The sequence below is a fragment of the Lampetra fluviatilis genome, chromosome 10, assembly GCF_964198595.1.
Source record: "Lampetra fluviatilis chromosome 10, kcLamFluv1.1, whole genome shotgun sequence".
Classification (NCBI taxonomy): Eukaryota; Metazoa; Chordata; class Hyperoartia; order Petromyzontiformes; family Petromyzontidae; genus Lampetra; species Lampetra fluviatilis.
The window spans coordinates 7,314,354-7,334,397 of NC_136284.1; the positions used below are offsets into that span (position 1 = coordinate 7,314,354).

The window sequence follows — 20,044 nt, forward strand, 5'->3', positions numbered from 1 at the left end:
GGACTTTGCCCAGATCTTTCAAGGACTTGTGAGCTCCTCACACAATCCAGCCTGGTTAAACCCAGGAGGGATCGTAGGCAGGCCAGCCTAAATGTTTCCAACCGGCGAAGATGCTCCACTAGGGGGGTCCACGTTTCGCAAGCGTAGAGAAGGGAGGGAATGACCGTGGCCGAGAAGACCTGAAGCTTCGTGCGGAGCGACAGACCAGGTAGCTTCCACACAGCGTTACGCAACCGATGAAAAGATATTGCCGCTCGACTGATTCGGAGTGAGACCTCTGCTGATAAACTGGAGCCGGTCATAAGCACACTGCCCAGGTATGGGAAACTCTCCACTCTCTCCACTACTGCCCCATCACCGATTGGGAGTTGTGGGGGTGGAGTGCCCGATGGTACAAAATACCCAGGCAGGTGCTTAGTTTTGGTGGGGCTGATGGTAAGGCCCCACCTCTTAGTGGCACGCTCCAGTCTCAGCAGCAGCGTCTCCAACTCCTCTTCTGAATGAGCAGCTATTACCAAATCATCGGCATACATAACGTGGTTGACCAATAGGGAGCCATCCCTTGATCGCACCCGGGCGTCGATCAGCCTCCCATTATATCTGTACCAAATGGTAATTCCCCCGGTACAGCTATTGAAGGCTTCACGAACTACGCAGTCGAAATAGATGTTAAATAATGTGGGGGCCAGAGGACATCCCTGTCGCACCCCAAGGTGTACAGGGAAAGGCTCCGACTCCCGGCCACGTAGTTTTACCCGGGCCCGCTCACCATCATGAAGGTCCTTAATGATCGTGAGCAGAGGGTCAGGGACTCCAAAAGCACGAAGAACAACCCAGAGCCCAGTCCTACTGATGGTATCATAGGCCTTGACCAGGTCAATAAAGCAGAGATGTAGGTCTTTTTGGAATTCCCTACACCTCTGCTGTAGCAGACGGACAGAAAATATGGCATCTGTGCAGGACCGCCCTTTCCTGAAACCGCATTGGGGCTCCGCAAGCCTCTCCTCAGCGTGCCTAGCAAGGCGATGTTGAATAATCCTTGCCAGGACCTTACCCGGCACACTGACACACACACACTGACACACACACATACACACACTGACACACACACTGACACACACACTGACACACACACACTGACACACACACATACACACACACTGGCACGCATATAAACTCGGCAAAGTGACGACAGCAGCAGAATTCTGCGGCAAGGGCCCCGCCTCCGCCGCCCCCCCCCCCCGCTGCTGCTGCCCCCCGCTGCTGCTGCCCCCCCCCCCCGCTGCTGCCCCCCGCTGCTGCTGCCCCCCCCGCTGCTGCTGCCCCCCCCCCCCCCGCTGCTGCTGCCCCGCCCCCCGCTGCCCCCCCCCGCTGCTGCCCCGCCCCCCGCTGCCCCCCCCCCCGCTGCTGCTGCCCCGCCCCCCGCTGCCCACCCCCGCTGCTGCCCCGCCCCCCGCTGCTGCTGCCCCGCCCACCGCTGCCCCCCCCCCGCTGCTGCCCCGCCCCCCGCTGCCCCCCCCCCCCGCTGCTGCTGCCCCGCCCCACGCTGCTGCTGCCGCCGCTGCTGCCGCTCAGTCCGCTCCTGGCGAGCGGGGCACGGGGAGAGACGTGGTGAGGAGCGCCCCAATGCCTTTCCATTTCCCCAGCAGTCCTCTCTCGGAGCGGGTGAGTCTCGTGTCGACGTGGTGTGCACTCCGCTGTGTAGATAGTTTACACGCACGCGCACACTCGGTGTGGGGATCTTGATAGTGGTGGTGCTGGTGGTGCTGCTGTTCGTGTTGTCTCTGGAGTGGAGACGCGAGGCGTTCTCTGTCGTGCGGTGTCGATCTCGTGGTGGTGGTTGTGATTAAGATGTGGTGGTTGTGATTCAGCCGTGGTGGTTGTGATTAAGTCGTGGTGGTTGTGGTTAAGCCGTGGTTGTGATTAAGATGATGTGGTGGTTGTGGTTAAGATGTGGTTGTGGTTAAGATGTGGTTGTTGTGATTCAGCCGTGGTGGTTGTGATTAAGTCGTGGTGGTTGTGGTTATGCCGTGGTTGTGATTAAAATGATGTGGTGGTTGTGGTTAAGATGTGGTTGTGGTTAAGATGTGGTTGTGATTAAGTCGTGGTGGTGGTGGTTGTGATTAAGATGATGTGGTGGTTGTGATTAAGTCGTGGTGGTGGTGGTTGTGATTAAGATGATGTGGTGGTTGTGATTAAGTCGTGCTGGTTGTGGTTAAGTCGTGGTGGCTGTGGTTAAGATGTGGTTGTGATTAAGATGATGTGGTGGTTGTGGTTAAGATGTGGTGGTTGTGATTAAGTCGTGGTGGTGGTGGTTGTGATTAAGATGATGTGGTTGTGATTAAGATGTGGTGGTTGTGGTTAAGATGTGGTGGTTGTGATTCAGCCGTGGTGTGCGAATGTTTCAATGGGACATTCGCACACAGCGCATAGACACATCACCACACACGCGTACTGTACTCTGCACACGCGTCGCACATGTCCGTACACCACACAACACAGACACACATCACATACACCACGCACGGCACATACACCACATAGACAGCACATAGACACACACCACACACAGCACATAGACACACACCACGCACACCACATACACCACACACAGCACATAGACACACCACGCACAGCACATAGACACACACCACACACAGCACATAGACACACACATCACAGATCGATATTCCTGTACTCACACACCAGATACATAACACACATAACACATCCACACACCCCGAACAACACAACACTACACAACACAGGCGAACAACACACACACACGTCGGTTTGTTTACGAGCTGGAGCCAAAGGAAATGACTTTAACAAAAAGAATACCTCGAAAAGTTTTTCAAGTGCTAGGAATGTGCAGGCGATTTGTACCCAGCAAAGGAAGCTGCTGGGACATTGTGTTGTTATATCCAACCGGATTCTTTAGGGTGATTACGTGTAGAGACTGTTTTAGCCTATTTTTTACCTTACGTATTAACAATTTCATTCAGTCCTTATACTCGTATATGTCAGTTTTTTAAAAATCTATGCTTGCAAAAAAACGCATTGTTGTACTCTACTGATATGCCTCCACGTCTATGCTTCTTCACCATCACCAACCCAGCCTAACCAGCGTGGTGAAGTATGGTCAAATAATACTCGCCAACCGAACGGCGAGGTCAGGCCCTCATCCCGCAGCGGTTTGAGATATGGCTTTTAATACTAAAGCCATATAGACACATGCAATCAAGGAACAAACACAAATCAGACGTACTTTTGATTTGACCACAGGTATTGTGGTCAATGCAAACATGACTCCTTGTAAAAAAGGTGTCGGTTTTGTTGCCAGATAAAAGGGTAAAAAAACAATTATCATATTTTGCTACTGGCAAAGGAGGTTCCAATGGTGTAAATGCTTACCCCGAGCTCTCATACTCTGATGGTGCATTGTCTTTGAGTTGTGCGCCTTTTGGTGTCATCTGGTCCAACACCATGTGAGACTAGGCGCTCGGGTGTGGACCAATACATTTCAAGGACAGTGCAGACATTATCAGAGTTGTGTTTTTTTTTGCATTCCAACCGCAGGTATTGTGGTCAATGCAAACATGACTCCTTGTAAAAAAAAGTGTCAGTTTTGTTGGCAGATAAAAGGGTAAAAAACCATTTATCATATTTTGCTGCTTGCAAAGGAGGTTCCAATGGTGTAAATCACCACGCTGGTTAGTGCAGGTTGCATGAATTTAGACCAAGGAGCGGCTCGGATATCGCTCGTCGCTAATGCCACCAGCCGAGGTCGGGAATCGAACTTCGGTCACTGGGTCCATAGCACTTTGTGCTCATCATTGCACCACGGCTCCATCCCAACTAATGAGATGATGTGTTGTATAAATAAGTAATGAAATGTATCGGACTGGTAATGGCAAAACTCACGACTCCAGGAAGTGGCCCCGAGGCTTGCCATAACGTAAGGAACCGTGGTGATTTACAGCCAACGTGAGTTGAGCGTGGACAATTCGAGCCAAGGCGAAACATAACATATAAAAAAGGTTTAAAAATAAATTTTAATGATAGAATATAGTATTGTCATCAGTATGACATAAGAATACCACGTTTGCAGTCGATAGCACATTGGGAAGTGGGTTAAAATTGAGTTACAAGATTTGAGGATACGACAACGACAACAGACAGAGTGAGTTAAATAAAAGCGTGTAATAAAAAGAAATAGGTCTACTTGAGCGAGGAATGGGGGATACTTGCTCCGCACTGACCTGACCCTCTGTTCCACAGAGTGCAGCCATGGGCAAAGGCTGCAGGGTGGTGGTATGCGGACAGGCGTCTGTGGGCAAGACAGCCATCCTGGAGCAGGTGCTCTATGGCAGCCACGTGGTCGGTATGGACACACGCAGCCATGGCAAGACACGGGGGTGAAGTCACTCATTCACTGTGCTCAGTGTTATCCCCTCATACCCTTGGGTTTATGTGGATGCTCTTGTTTCCCCCCCCCCCCAACATGTATACCAAAATACTCAAGTATTGACCAAAGTAGAATTTCAAGACGCCCATATCTATAGTTGCACTCGTGCCTTGATATATATGTGATTGAGAAAACACTTTAAGACGCAGTGGAGAAAACAATTAAAATTGCACTGCAAGATGCCTTTGTCGTGGGAAACGCCAGCCGGAGGCGAGAAAAGATGGTAAAAGTTACTCTGCACGTTTCAGACAGGGACTTAACGCCTGAAATGTCTTGCTCACGCCACTGCTGGCAAAAGGGGCCTCCATGAGCTCTAGAGGGCCCCTCTGCAGGGTATTTGGCCTGCTCTTCAACACGAGCCAGATATCTTCGAAGAAGTGGAATTACGCTTTATCCCACCACACAAAGCCTGCCTATCGACGAATTGTGGTGTACCCATTTATGCTGCTGGATGGACAGAGGCAGGTGGGATTTAAGATATTTGGTGTTTGTTTCAACTACACCCATGCTGGTTTACAACTCCAGTGCACTAACCATTACACCATAGCATCCCCCGTAATCATATATTTAAACTTTGCAAAAATCCAAACTATGTTCATCAAGAATCTATTGCCATACGTGGACAGTATTTCTGTGATAATGACTAAATACCTCGTCATCATTTATCATCTACCTTTGACAGACACGTGTCTTAATTTTCCAGCTGTCTCATTCATTCCATTTTAAGTTGCATATATAAAAAAAAACATACAACGTTTTTTAAGGACCATAATTTAGCTCGGATGCCTTGTAAACTGAATCTCATTTTTGTACGCTGTTGGACAAATGCTACATTTGTAAAACCTACATTCCAAATGGTGAATTTTGTCCATTCATTTGGCAGCGCACAAAGAGCTCTTGTACACATGTGGAAATGTGACCGGTGCATGCACAAAGTGCTTCTTGTAAGTGACTGCTGCTGCTGGATCCATTAGGTTGTGATGGTTTGAACAGTTGAGAACGAACAAGTCAGGAATTTGGCATCTTATATTACACTAAAATGAACTAGGAGACATCATCTATAGCACTGAGTTGGGTCATTGCCAGGGTTAGGGGTTAGGAATCAGTTTGGCCAATTATTACCATTGTTCTGCCCTTTTTTCCCATTTGAGGGGTTCCAACCCATTCTGAATTAATTGAAAAGTTTTAGAAGCCACTTAATTTATATAATATTATTTATCTACAGATAACTGCATCAATGACCTTAATAAATTCTTATTCAATTAATCTGACTACTCAACAAAAGCCTACTTTTTTGCCTAATTGCAATGTGGTTGTCATTATTTTGTTAGGAACACCTCAATTATAGATACATTTTATTACTGGCTATGCTTTTAAATATTCATGATGAACTGTCACTGCAGTGCATCAACCTGCGTTAGAGCACAACCTCAGAAGATAATGTCACAGAAATAATTTTGAAGTCTATTCAGTCGGCCTCTTTATCCGCATGAGGTCAACACCGATTATGGCCTGGAATGAGCATTTGTTGAATGGCAATGAAACAAAAACAATTATCATAGCTGGAATATTCCTAATTCAGTGGAAACACAACATTTTACGTTATAAAGTTGTTTTTGTGCAGTTTTTTACGACCAGGTCTCCCAGACTGAGACCATAAATTCATTACAGTTTTTTCGCAGGCAGCTGAAACCCAGATTCGAACTTTGGAATATTAACTGTGCCGAGTCAGGTTCTGACACGGCCATAATGAGCCCTTTGGCCCACCCAGATCCCGTTAACTTGGCTAGTCATTCGAATGATAAAAACTGCTCCAACAAGAGTCAAACATAAACTTGTATTCTGTAGTGATAGCATGTGTCTGTGCATCCCAGGCATAGTGGTTAACGCACTGTGCTATGAACTTGACATTTTAAGTTAGATTCACAGCGATGGATAATATCAGTGGGCATTATCTGAACCAGTCCTGGGCCTCCCCTCGGGTGACTCAGCCTTAAATGAGTAGTATAGTGTGTAAAGAGCAATGTGGCAACAACAGCGAATGGACGTGGCGCTGGCTACACTGCCCCCTCGTACACCTTGCAGGCCTTAATAGGTGCTCACTGACAGCATGTGTAGGCAACTTGGGGGATCTTTGTCCCCCAGGCTCCCAGATGCACGAGTCTCAGGAGGACGTGTTTGTGGCGTGGGTGGAGACGGAGCGCGGCGTGCGGGAGCAGGTGCGTCTCTATGACACGCGGGGGCTGCGCGACTCGCCCTCCGAGCTGCCCCGCCACTACTTGGCGCTGGCCGACGGCTTCCTGCTCGTGTACAGCGTGGACAATGTGCAGTCCTTTCGCAAGGTGGAGGCACTCAAGAAAGAGATTGACCGAGCAAGGGACAAGAAAGAGGTGCCTTCATGCATTGCGTGTACACTGGTACCTACAAAGCTTGCTCCGATTTATAAACGTGCCCTGGACTAACATTCAAATAAGGTAAATGCACAATATGGTGGAGCAGTGGTGCAATGGCTTGCACACTACCCTTTATGCACCAAGTTACAAATATTATTATACATCAACTGTGTAAATCTATAAATACACATTATTGCTCTGCATGAAAGGTATATCATATTTTACGCTTATAATGAAACGTTGTCTTTATGTACTAGTCATATAATATAATTAAAGGATTTAAGTAATGGGTTGTCTTGAAAAATGGAATATTAAGTGCAAATTTACAATACAACAAATCTAAACTCTTCACCAACCTCTGTGGATGGCTTCTATCATTGTATATCATGAAAATAGGTAATGAAGCATTGGCACAATCGTTAATGCACTACGCTATGAACCCGGCAACTCTAGTCTGATTCATGGCCAAGTCTAACATCATTGGTGCATAATATCTGAAATGGTCCAACGCCCCACCTTCAGCAACCTGCACAGTCCAGCGGGAGGAAATATGGTGAAATAATTAAGATAAATTGCACAGTGTGGTGAGGCCTTCATCCAGCAAAGGAATTACTGTAAATTGTATTATGGTATATGCACAATGGATGTTGCCTGTCGATATGTAAAAATTATATCATAGGAAAATGTGAGTGGTGGAATTTTGATGAGTCTTAGTTAAGTGCATACAAATTATATGGCTAAGTGGCCCAGTTTACATGTGTAGTGTTCTTCACGGAGGTACACACTTGACTTGGAGGCAAGACGTTTATTACACAGCCCCACAGGGCTAACTACATAAACGTACACACACTAACTAGACGCCAGCAGGGTAACTACATAATCGGGTCAGTCAGTAACATCCTGACTGACCCACGATGCCGAGCGGAGAGCGAAGATCGGAGAGACGAAGTCCCTGGCCACGACCCCTTCCAGATCCTTCCTGAAGACTCTGGCCCCTACCTCACGTATCCCTCTCCCCTACTTTTGGGCCCCCCTTGCCACCTGGTCCGGTCACGTGCTCTCTCGGGGTCACCCAGACTGTCACGTCCTCACCCGACCTCTCTCTCACTGTCACCAGGACTATGCCCCCTCGGGCCTGCTTTCATGGTATACTCACTCTGGTGCCAGAGAGAGGCCCAAGACACACAGCTCCACTCTTGTGATGGCAGCTGGCGCTAAACGCCATAGCGACTCCATTTACGTCACTACACGTATGTTTTTTCTCCAGGTACTCCGGTTTCCTCCCACATGGCCAAACATCCGAAAGCAATTCCCTCATTGATAGAAGTCTTAATGTAGATTGAGGCTTTCCTGGATAAACAAATAGTAGAAAAGATGGAACAGCAGGTCTTAATTTAAAATAGACTAACAAACCCAAATATAGATTTGAAAAAATTGTGGATAAATAAATGAGACCTATAACATATTTCTCGATATAGCCAGTCCCCTAAGGAAACCTGAGCATATTTGAATGGTTTGGAGTGTACCCCAAGCCTGTCTAAGCCATCTGCTACCCCCCTAAATATTGGCAGTGGGATAAACATCATTATTTTCCATGCATATTGAGTTAACCTTCACTCTGTGGAAGGTGGTTGCTCATAGTTTGTAACTCCCTTCCCCGAGTCATCCATGCTGTTGTCCCTGCCCATGTAGAAGTATGGACTCAAAATCTTCCTTATTTCCTCTGCCTGTGACTGACAATTTATTTCTCTACATTAATTAAATATGACCGACTGTTTTTATGACGTCTTAAGATGGGGTTGCATTTAGACTGTCATATCAATCTAAATTGTGTTGTATATCACATTTGGGCATCTTGCTAAATTACACTTGGATGAAAGTGCCTGCAGAGCAGTTTTTAAGAATCAAAGCAATCTGCTGCAGCATAACAATGTATTTCATTAAACAAAATCGAAATTACATGTGCATCAATGGCCAAACCAGTCATCTGTTTTGCTTTATTGCGTAAGCCAGCCCGGGAAAGGGCACCTTCATCCTGCCAGAATTGTGTGGTATGTTTCAGAATTAAAACCAGTTGTGACCAAATTCTGGGTGGTTCTTGTTTTTCAATTGCATTCCTCACAGTCAGAATTCTAAATGTGTGCCAGCGATATGTAAAAAACATTTACTGTATAGGTTTTTTATTTTTATTCTTAGGTTTTTTCGGTAAAGTCACGTAGGTAAAATGTTTTAATTAAAATTAATAAAAATAAAATAAAAATCACGACGTTTTGGAGGCAAGACAAGCCTCCGTCTTCAGGTGGAACCGTCACAGCACGATAGCTGTATCAAGTAAGAGAAATTCCAAGAAAACAGTCCTTGTATATATACTGGTTGAGGGTGAGAGGAGCCAAGGTAGGCCCTGGATATTATGATTGTGAGGTTCGGTGCGGCTGAAGCACGCTGTTAGGAATGAGCCTTTGTTGTGTAGACTGGTTGAAAAGAGTTGTTAAGGTGAGGCTGATGTAAAAATCTAGGATGTATAGGTTTTGTCCACTGTACGTTTATTTCAAATCGATTTTTTTTGGAATAAAACATTACAGGATATGTAGCAAAAAAACAACATGTATTGTAGCCTAAGCTTATGCCGTCGAGGATGGGAAGATCAAACATAAGCCAAATCTTGGAGCCTTGAACCAAAAAAATGTACACTTGGACCTGTTAGACAGGACTTGCTTGATATGTAAGAGTGTGATAAATTGATGCAAAGAACGTGGTATGCGTTGATGCCACGTAACTATTTCATCTAAAATCGGACAAGAATTGATGTGGATGAATTATATTTAAAAAAATAGACGCACAGTAGCACGGTAGTAAGTGCATCTGCAATATGAACCCGGCGATCAAAGTTTAATTCCTGGCTGCAGCTAAAGTCAGTGGCGAGTGACATCTGAACTGGTCCTGGACCCCTTTTCACCAACATGCACTCGCCATCGTTGTGAATTACAATAAAGGACTCATGACCAGTAGGGTGCTGGTTTGGGATGCCTTCATCCAGCAGTAGATTAATAAAGGGCTGTAAATTATCATCTTTTTCTCATTTTATTTGTAACCAAGAACTCCAACCTCCCATAACATAATACAAATTACATGTAAAACAGGTTATGAAATCCTTCCACCACATCCACATTGCATGGATATTAATACCAGAATTCTTCATATTTCTATGCTGGAGTTCTTGTCTTATAAATAATTATACAAAAAATAAGAACCTTGTAGACCCCACGTGTGTCTTTATGTAAATGCATTAAGTTGTGAACTTAACTCCATACACAAAGTTATTAAATTCTATATAAGGCAATATGCCTTTGGTTAATGTTCAATGTTTTGATCATTTGTTTACATGTATAATGTCTGTTTTCTGATCCAGGCCTTCCTTGAAAAGTAGACGTGTGTTCTCAGCCAGGCTCTCACATTGTATAAATAAAGGACTTGTTTGTATATACGTTGGTGAAATGCTTGTGGTAGGGCAGATTGTGGGTATGCTTAACTGATAGGGGTAGGCCAAGTGAAACCACTGAACACTGTAGTCTCACTGAGAATGAAAAATAAATTTAGAATCTTGGGATGGGTGTTTGTCAACGTCAGTCTGCCTTTTCGTGATTACCGATCTTTCCTGTCATATGCAAATGAAGCCACTACACACTGCGCGTACCTAATGTTGATGTTTGACAATTCTCTTCACGTGCTGGAAGCTCTCTATATGGATCAAAATTTCAGACATGCTGAACAACAGGTGGTGCAACCCGAAAAAACATTTTGAGTGCTTTACAGCAGCACTGCGAAAACACTGCAGATGATACCATATGCGAAACAAGCCTGCTATGCCCCACCTCTTTTGTCCCCCCCCCCCACCCCAAAATGCAGGTGACGGTCGTCGTCCTAGGAAACAAGAGTGACCTCCGCGCCAATCGGGCCGTGCGGTTGGATCAGGCCCAGCAGTGGGCCCGGACGGAGAAGGTGCGTCTCTGGGAGGTGTCGGTGACGGACAGGAGGACCCTGTTGGAGCCACTTGTTTTCCTCGCCAGCAAGCTCACCCAGCCACCCAGCAAGCCCGCCTTCCCGCTGCCCCGCCGCAGCAAGGGGGGCACCTCTGAAAACTGAGGATGCGTTTTTTTTGCAGGTGTGCAGCCACTCTCGTGGGTGCCCGGACACCCCCACACTCTTTATGTCTGCTTGAGAGACACCACCAGAAGTTTTAACCAAAATCATTGTACTTTTGAATCGGCATATTTCTCCCTTCAACTAGGCAACATAAATTTTGACTATGCCAATTATATTATGGAACATTTAAATTCAATGTAGCGCACATTGTGCGCTTAGAACCTAGTCAATAACCAGCAGTTGTGTAAATTTATATAAATATAGTACAGTAGAATTCCACGTATCTGTGGCCCTATTAACCACGACTCCTATTATTTATTGCACCATATTCTAACCAATAGCCACCGGGAACCATTTGCCAGTAGGACATCCCCCAACTTCTGAAGTGTGGCTGCAGCCCTGGTTTGAGACGTGGCTTGTCTTCCAGTTGCCTGTGTATTTTAACTCTCTTAGTTCTATCATCATCATTCTCATTATGTTATCACTTATTGTGTTCCTATTTTGGATTTAATGAAGTGGTTTGAGTGCTTTGACATTAGGGCGCCAGATTGTGATGGTTCAGTGGTTTATTTCCTGGCTTCTGCTCAGTGCTGCCGATAGACATTGTTATGTCTGCTGTGATTATTTGGCATTAAATACCTTGCTTTGTTGTTCACAATTGCGGGACAATCTGCATTAATGCAGTGATTAAGTTTTTGCCACGTTTGAGAATCCAGAATTCAACAGTTGTAACACAAAAAAAAGAACAAATATGGGTTCCTTGTATTTTCCAGATTAAAAAGACCCTGTCATTACTATCAAGGTAATAATTGGCAATTCATCGTGATTAATATTCCTGACCTTCAGCAGTGTTTATACATTCAATCTCATATTCCTGTAAATGAGTAGCTTGCGTTTGGAGAACTTTAATGACTTCTTGTGCCTCGTACCGAGTCTTGCAATAATTATGGATTACATTTTTGCTGCTTATGCGCAAGATGCAATGTAATTGCGAATGTTTATTTGAAGCACTAATCTATATATTGAGCTGCTTGTATATACGGTGAAGTTTTAACCTTTGGCTAAAATCCATTCCCAAGGTGCTGAATTTTTTTTTCCGCAAGCCGCAGCTCGTTTGAACGATTTCTGGTCCGATCCGATAAATGGCTGAATGTCTGGGTAATGTAGGTGTAACCTTCCACGAAATAGTTTCAACATATGAATTGCAGAACTTGAGTTGATTATGATTTCAAGCATAGACTATGCACATAAATGGATTAGAGCCATCATTTGGAAGATGCTGCTCTGCGCTCGAAAGGGCATAGATTATAATAATCAGCTCAGAGAAAAATGAAGTGCTAACCTTACATGAAATAGTTGGGGCTGCTGTTTGTTTAATCTTTACTCGTGTAAACAAGTTTGTATTTTCTCGTCATATGCATCGTAGTGCACCATATGTTTTGCACATTGGACTCGTTACTATGTTTTTTAGAGTCTACATGCTGAGTCGTATATTGTTTGTTTTAATACCGAACTCCTCTCACTTACAGGAAGTCTTAGGTTGTTGAATCAGACCATAACGATTCCCGAGTACTGTAATTCGAGTGGTAAGCAGCTGCACAAAGGCTCCTTTACTCTTGAAACCGCAGGCCCTTACCGCTGAAGGTTATCACAATGACAAACTTCCTTGTTGTGCAGAGCCACGGTGGCTGGAAAGTGGGATTTGTGCTGAGTGCGAGAGAGAAAAGGAAGTCGCATGAGAAATGATGAAAGTTCATGAATTACGCTACACGAGTATAGTGCTTTATTTAATTACTTACATAATTACACTAGGTTTATGAAGTTAATCTACGAGAATGTGCAGTGCAGTCTTCTGACAATCCACTGCTGGATGAACGCCTTCCCACACCACGACGGTTCAACGGGTTGTTTGTGGTGTGGTGTCTAAACCCAGGTCTTAGGACTCACCCCTTCACTAACTCCCACTGACCAGTGTGGTGAAGTATGGTCAAACAGACCCTCCACCACGGTACGGGGAGACCTTCATTAACATAACATTGGCAGTAAATTCCAGAAATAATTACAGTATATGCATTAAGCAGTATTTACGTTGGGTCCATACATTAAAATCAGCATATGTTTGTTCTGCTCATATGTTACTGCCGTGCTGTTTTTGTGTTCCAAAAGACAGCCAAAACAATGCCGTGAATTATTACTGCACTATTGTATTAACAAGCCTTTCATTGCATGTTCATGTTGGTCATAAAATATGCTGTGTTATACCTGCCATACCCAAAGAAAGATTTGCTGCGTAGGTTTATATGCATGCCAAAAACAGTATATGCAATGCATTGGTATAAGCTATACATTTATTTATGACAGTGTTATTCGAGTTGTTGATGTATTCGTGCGAGTGCTTGACTTGTGTGTGAGAGAAATTTATAAATTTCGTCAACCTAACACGTAGTTCATTTATATATGGTTGATCTTTTGCATTTATTGCTTGTTTTTTGTTTGAAAATGTCTCCCTTTCACAGAGAGCTGTGAGTGTGGCATTGGTCTGTCTGTAGTTCTAGGAGAATAGCCTAATATGTTTGGATTGGTGCTTTGATCCTGGTTTTGAAATTTTCTGTTCAACAACGAGGACCGGTATTTTTTCATGCTTGGCCAAATGCTAAACAAACCAAAAAGGGACTTGTACTTATGGAAATGCACATCGCATGTAATCAATATACACCTATACATGCACAATAAACAAAACATTTTACACGTACACGTGGTTTGTTATATTGGAAAAATGACGTGCATCATTCCTTAAGTAAGGCTTTCTATTGTGATTCTGTAAAATTATTTTTACCCCAAAATGTCACGACACTATAATATCAGTTTAATGACTAGCACATTGGATAGTGGATCATTCTTTTATATATAATTGTTCACATTTTTTGTGAAACTCCCACTTATTATACCCCCATCTTAACCACATGTTGTCTCAGATACAATAACCGATCCATGCCAGTTAGAGGTGCCTATCCAAGTACCATTATACATTATATTTGCCTGATGTAATGGAGGCAGGCACGGCTGCAGGCATATTTTCACAAGTGTGAATTAAATTTCGATTTAAAGCTTTCGTGACTGCAGGGATTCATATTCTTGGTTCCCTTCTACGTGACTTTACTGAAAGAACCAAGAATAAGTGTGAATTACTCTACTGTAGTTGGAATTGGTGTTAGGAGTCGGGTGTGGGTGTCACTGAGAGAGTTGTTTTTAAACATTGATATGCCATGTGTATTTGTGTTATGCAGTGGCGTAGCTATCCAGGGTTAAGGCGGTGCAATTGCACCAGGACCCATGAGCTGGAGGGGCATCGGTGCCAGGCAACAAAGAAGGGGAAATTTGACGGGGCCATGCTTCATTCCTTGTACCAAGGGCTATGTCAACCTGCTTCGCCACGAGTGTTGAGTAATATTTTATTTGCTGGCCAGAGTAGTTAACTCAGGCGTTTTCTGTCTGTATCTTACAGTAGGTCTCCTATAAAAAAATATATACTTGTCTAAATTGACGTTGACTTGGTTGTAAAGGCAAACAAAGATGAATATAATTATCTTGGTGGTTTTATCATCTCCATTTATATTATGAGCTCAATATGATAAAAAGAATGGTGGTTATAAAACGTATCTTATCAATCTAAGGGATGAATGGTGGTATTCTTATTGGCTCTGACGATAAGTATTCCCTGTGTGATCAACAGCGCAGCTGTTCCACTCTCGGGATGCTACTGTCTGCTCATTCCGAGCATTCCATTGTGATGGCGTAGCAAAACCATGGGTGGAAAAAACCCGATTTTTCCAGCGGCAGGCATCGGGTTTTTCTTTAATACAATTAAACCCGGTTTCGGGGAATTAAAACCTGGTTTAATGAATACCAAACTCTGATAGGCTTAGGCTGCTTCCTCGCCGGTGCTGCTATTGTACTCGGGGCCATCGGGCACGGGGTAGTCGTAGAATGCGGGCAGGTTGGTCTTGATTAACATAAGCTTCTCCACAATCGTGGGCGCCAGTGAGTTCCTTAGCCTTGGAATGGATGAAGCCCATCGTTGAGAAGTTGGCGAAGTGCGGTTCTGCAATTAGAACCAATTAAATCAGTTTTCTCCCAATCTCAGATGATCGGGTTTAATATAAAAGGACAATTAAACCCGATTGTAAAAAACCCGACTGTGCCACCCTTGAGCAAAACGAGTGAGGACTACAGTTTAGGTTCATGTATAGCCCTATGTCAATCTGCTGCTAGATAATGGCCTCCCCATCATACCCCGCAGGTCATGAGAGTTACTTCACCTCTTGGGTCAGAAAATATGGGGGTCATCGATGTAGGAACATATTAAATGCCCTGCCTACAACGTAGCCACATAGCCAACGGCACTTGTGTGGTCACCAGAGGTGGGACAAAGTCATTGTTATGCAAGTCCGAGTCGAGTCGCAAGTCATCAAATTCATGACTCGAGTCTGACTCGAGTCCAAGTCACATGACTCGAGTCCACATCTCATAGGTGGGACAAAGTCATTGTTATACAAGTCCAAGTCGAGTCGCAAGTCATCAAATTCATGACTCGAGTCTGACTCGAGTCCAAGTCACATGACTCGAGTCCACACCTCTGGTGGTCACCCATCTAAGCACTATCCAGAATCATCCCAGCTTAGTTTTCGAGATCGGATGAATTATCTTAGACGAGAATAAGAAGTTCAAGTTATGTTAACCAGGTGAGAAAGAGACTACGATTGTGCCATTTGTAAGAATCACCTGGGCAATAATATACCAGTAAGGGGCGATGATTGCTATGTATAATCCCAATTGAGTAAAATGCAGGTCACTGACGCCAGCACACAATGGTTTACTCTTACAAATAACGTCAGGGGATCTTTAACGGCACCTATGGTTATTATAACTGAAGTGCGTTTAAATTATTTGGCTACTAAAAATTTCCACATGATAAGCCACTTCGGTGAGCTATCATTTGTGGCCAGGTCGCCTATGAAAAAAGGCTATACAGCTAAGTGGGCCTTACCTGGTAGTAGTAATAATCAGGGCAGCCACTCGATTCAAACCGTGAACCTCTAGAACAAGGGCGAACGCGCTACCGCTAGGCCATGTCACCGCCCAAGAATACTCATGTAATTATTGGTCTTTACGTGGACATTCCTTTCAAACACTAAACCCTTATCGGTAAAGTGGGAACATAACATGCATTATGCATTAGTAAGACATTTAAGTGCAGCACTGCATTTATAATCAGCATGAAAGGTTGTACGTTACTGTACAGTATGTATAGCTAACTTCCCTGTGTGGTTCTAATACACTTGGTATAAACGAGTGAGCATGCCCGTTGTGTTCCCACCTGACTATTGAGGCGTCAACACGCTCAAATCGTATGCGTTTACAACACTAATTGTATTACATCTATATGTGGGCTCAGCGAATGCTGCCTTATCTCGATTCTCGCCGAGTTTTAGCTAATGAGTGCTCTCTCACTCCAAATATGTGAACAAAAACACCGTGGTTTATTTATTACAAGAAGCCAAAGCCACACGTTAAAAAGTTAGACGTTGACAAGATTGTTGTCAATCAGAGTAACAGTCTAATTTCCGACAGCCTAACATCGGTTCTAGCTAAAGGGTTGAATTTTTCAGTCACCCCTAAACACATCCCAGTGGATTATATCATTACCCAGGTAGATGTAGCCCTTAAGGATTGGGACACATTACTGCAGACGTGGCAAGATTGGATATCGCTGCAATCCTCAAAAACACTAAGATACCTATCAGCAACATCAGTAAGGATGAGCGCTTTGAGCTTTCTCAATTAAAAAAGAGAGATGACATTGTCATCCTCTCAGCCGACAAGGGCAATGCCACAGTCATCATGGACAAAACCACAAACAATAACAAAATTCAGGACCTACTTAATGATCGTAGCTATACAAAAATAAAAGAGATCTCACCAACAGCCTCGTTACGAAAACCAACATCATCACCGAATCGACATCTTTAATCAAACCATCCAAGCGGTTTTCCTTTAAACCCTCTGCTGCTAGACTACCCAGATTGTATGGCTTACCAAAAATCCTTAAAGAAGGTACACCCCTTCGTCATATCGTCTCCACCATTGACTCACCCACTGACAAACTGGCCCGATTTCTGTCTGAGACCTTACAATCATTCACTGGTAAGACCGCTTCAGCTGTACTTAACTCACTTGGTATCTCAATATCTCCAGGTGATTTGCTCGTTAGTTTTGATGTAGTTTATTTGTTTACCAAAGTTCATGTGCCTGACACCATTGCAATCATTGAAGATTTGGTCTAACAAGGACTGAATACTGATGTACTGGCCCTGGTGAGACACTGCCTCACCAATACTTACTTCACCTGGAATGGAACATTCTACAAACAAGTTGAAGGTACCCCAATGGGTTCTCCCTTATCTCCAGTTGTAGTCAATGTTTTCATGAAAAATTTTGATACAGATGCCATCCAGGCATCCACTCTACGTCCGTCCTAGTGGAAGACGTACGTAGATGACACGTTTGTCATCTGGCCACATGGCCGACCAGCTCTGAACCCATTCCTCAACCACATCAATTCCATACACCCAGCCATCAAATTCACCATGGAGGTGGAAAAGGATGGCAAGCTATGATTCTTGAATGTTTCAATCGAAAATAGACCAGATGGCTTAATGGTACACTGTCTACAGGAAATCCACCCATACAGATGCCTTCCTAAAACCTGACTCCCACCACCATGCATCCCAGAAGAATTCCCTCATCAAAACTCTACACCATAGAGCTCGATGTATTTCCGACCATCATCACCTAGCCAATGAACTGGAACACGTACACCAAGCTCTCAAGATGAATGGATATTCAGACTACACAATCCGTAAAGCTATCACCCCACCGTTGGGAAAGAACCATTTGAGGACCCAATCCAAACTCTCACCTTGCCATACATTGCAGGGGTCACCAAAAATATTTCCAAAATCATGAGCAAACACAACATCCAGGTCCAATTTAACACAGTACATAAAATTCATGATCTGATCCCATCTGTGAAGGATGTGATCCCTGACATGAAATACCCCGGCGTCTACAAACTAAGTTGTGTCTGCGGCAGTAGTTACATTGGGGAAACTAAGCGACATGTTTCGGACCGTGTTCGTGAACACAAGGCAGATCTGAAACACGGTAGGACCAATACCTCGGCCGTGGCTGATCATTGTTTTAATGCGGTGGGCTCACACGATATTGATTTCTCTAAGACAAAGGTACTTTTCAAACCCACTGGCTATCAACAAAGATTAGTTCATGAAGCCATCCATATATACAGACACAGAAAACAATTTCAACCGAGAAAATGAGTATAAACTTAGCAATCATTGGAAGGACATTATCAACCAGTTTAAGTAATAACTGGCTGTGATGTTCCCATCCTGCCACCTTCCGATGTTAGTTGTTATTTTCGGCTCTCCAATTTTACATGAGCAGGTTACATTTCTCACACCAACACAGCCACCTTCGCATGCCGTACCTCGACGTGGCGGTGGCTCTGCGATCTTACATTATCATGCTAATCTCTCACATTAACATGCCTATCTCTCACATTAAAATGCTAATCCCTCACATTAACATGCTAATCTCTCACATTAGCATGCTAATCTCTCACATTAACATAGCCACCTCAGCGCGCTCGCCGTGGAGGCCGCTCACCGATCTTAAATTAACATGCTAATTGTTACCTGGCAGCCCTTTAATTGGTGGAAACCCACCGCCAATCGCGGTTGCTGCCCATCACTTACATTAACATTAGCTGCCCCACCCATTTTGCTGACATTTGGGCTATGCTCATTTTAAACCTTTATTAAACAGTTTGCCTTTAGAAGCTAACCCCCTTTTCCGGATGACGACGGCTTGTGTTGCGATCGAAACGTCGTAGTTTTTTGTTATTTTCTTTGAACCTATCTACGTGACTTTACCGAAAGACCCAAAGAATATTATTACACTATATCCGCAACATTTATAGGCTCATTTCCACTCCCAAAGGCTGCCAATGCCAAGACTGCTATCCACCAACAGTTATATTACAGCGCATTGTCATTGTACATGCTGTGCTGAATAATTTACTTTCATGTCAGGATGATGTCATTTGTTTTATATATATCAAATGTAGATTTAATGCTTATACATGAAGGACGAACAGACAAATTATAAATATACATCCAATTACTTTCAAAGAAGTGGTTTCCCAACTCAAACAAGTTTGGGACAGTGTTTATATTTTCTTCCACAGCCAATGGTGTAAAATTCCACCCTTCTGTGGCAGGCGTATTAAGAACAAAACCTATAGACAGGTCAAATGTTTTCAATGCTGTCGTCATCCTATACCACGGCGAATTTTGTACTAAATTCAAGTTATCCAACAAAATCAAACGCCCACCATAATCTCATAAATTGCATTTCTGTAGCTTGTTAAGTCTGATAAATGTTTGATATCTTTGGAGTTGATCAAGTCTATAAGCTTTACACCTTTATTGTGATCTTTAAGTACTGTACTAATTAGTGCTCAAATTTAGAGAGCCAAACATATAATATTTTTTTTTCAACTCAACATTTCATGGGATGATGTGATATGTGCCAGGTGTGGAGTTGTTGCATACAATGCCATAAACTCAGACACTGCATTTATAAACGATTAAATGTGAAAGGTTAAGTAATCCTTTGGCAGAGATGAACAGCTTATATGCATGCCTTGTGACATATTGTATCATGGTACGTGTCAGGTACAGTATTGACAATTTATCTCACAACCAACCTTCATATGTTCTTCACGTGTTATTGAGTCTTAACGAATTTCAGATATTTGTAAACTGGACTTTATATTTATATCAATATGGCAGCAACCCAATTTCAGTCAGTTGTCTGTTTTGCATAGATCATCGAAATTACAAGGACTATTTCTCAGAAGTAACTTCAGCTTGACTTGCATTCTCCAGGAAGTTTCTTA

General features: G+C 43.8%; 1 protein-coding gene across 1 annotated transcript; it reads left to right on the forward strand.

Annotated features, from left to right (window-relative positions):
- Nucleotides 1-1,548: 1,548 nt before the first annotated feature.
- LOC144934513 (NF-kappa-B inhibitor-interacting Ras-like protein 1) lies at nt 1,549-13,750 on the forward strand. Its single transcript, XM_078860359.1, has 4 exons — nt 1,549-1,665; nt 4,282-4,384; nt 6,614-6,858; nt 10,768-13,750. The coding sequence occupies exons 1-4, from the start codon at nt 1,627-1,629 to the stop codon at nt 11,002-11,004; spliced, it is 624 nt and encodes a 207-aa protein (XP_078716485.1). The 5' UTR covers nt 1,549-1,626; the 3' UTR covers nt 11,005-13,750.
- The last annotated feature ends 6,294 nt before the right edge of the window (nt 13,751-20,044 follow it).

What these genes read in the sequence shown, in the direction of transcription:
- LOC144934513 (XM_078860359.1), top strand. Translation starts at nt 1,627, where the DNA reads ATGCCTTTCCATTTCCCCAGCAGTCCTCTCTCGGAGCGG. An exon ending in GCAGTCCTCTCTCGGAGCGG is followed by an intron (nt 1,666 to 4,281) that starts GTGAGTCTCGTG and finishes TCTGTTCCACAG; the next exon opens with AGTGCAGCCATGGGCAAAGG. An exon ending in CTATGGCAGCCACGTGGTCG is followed by an intron (nt 4,385 to 6,613) that starts GTATGGACACAC and finishes TTTGTCCCCCAG; the next exon opens with GCTCCCAGATGCACGAGTCT.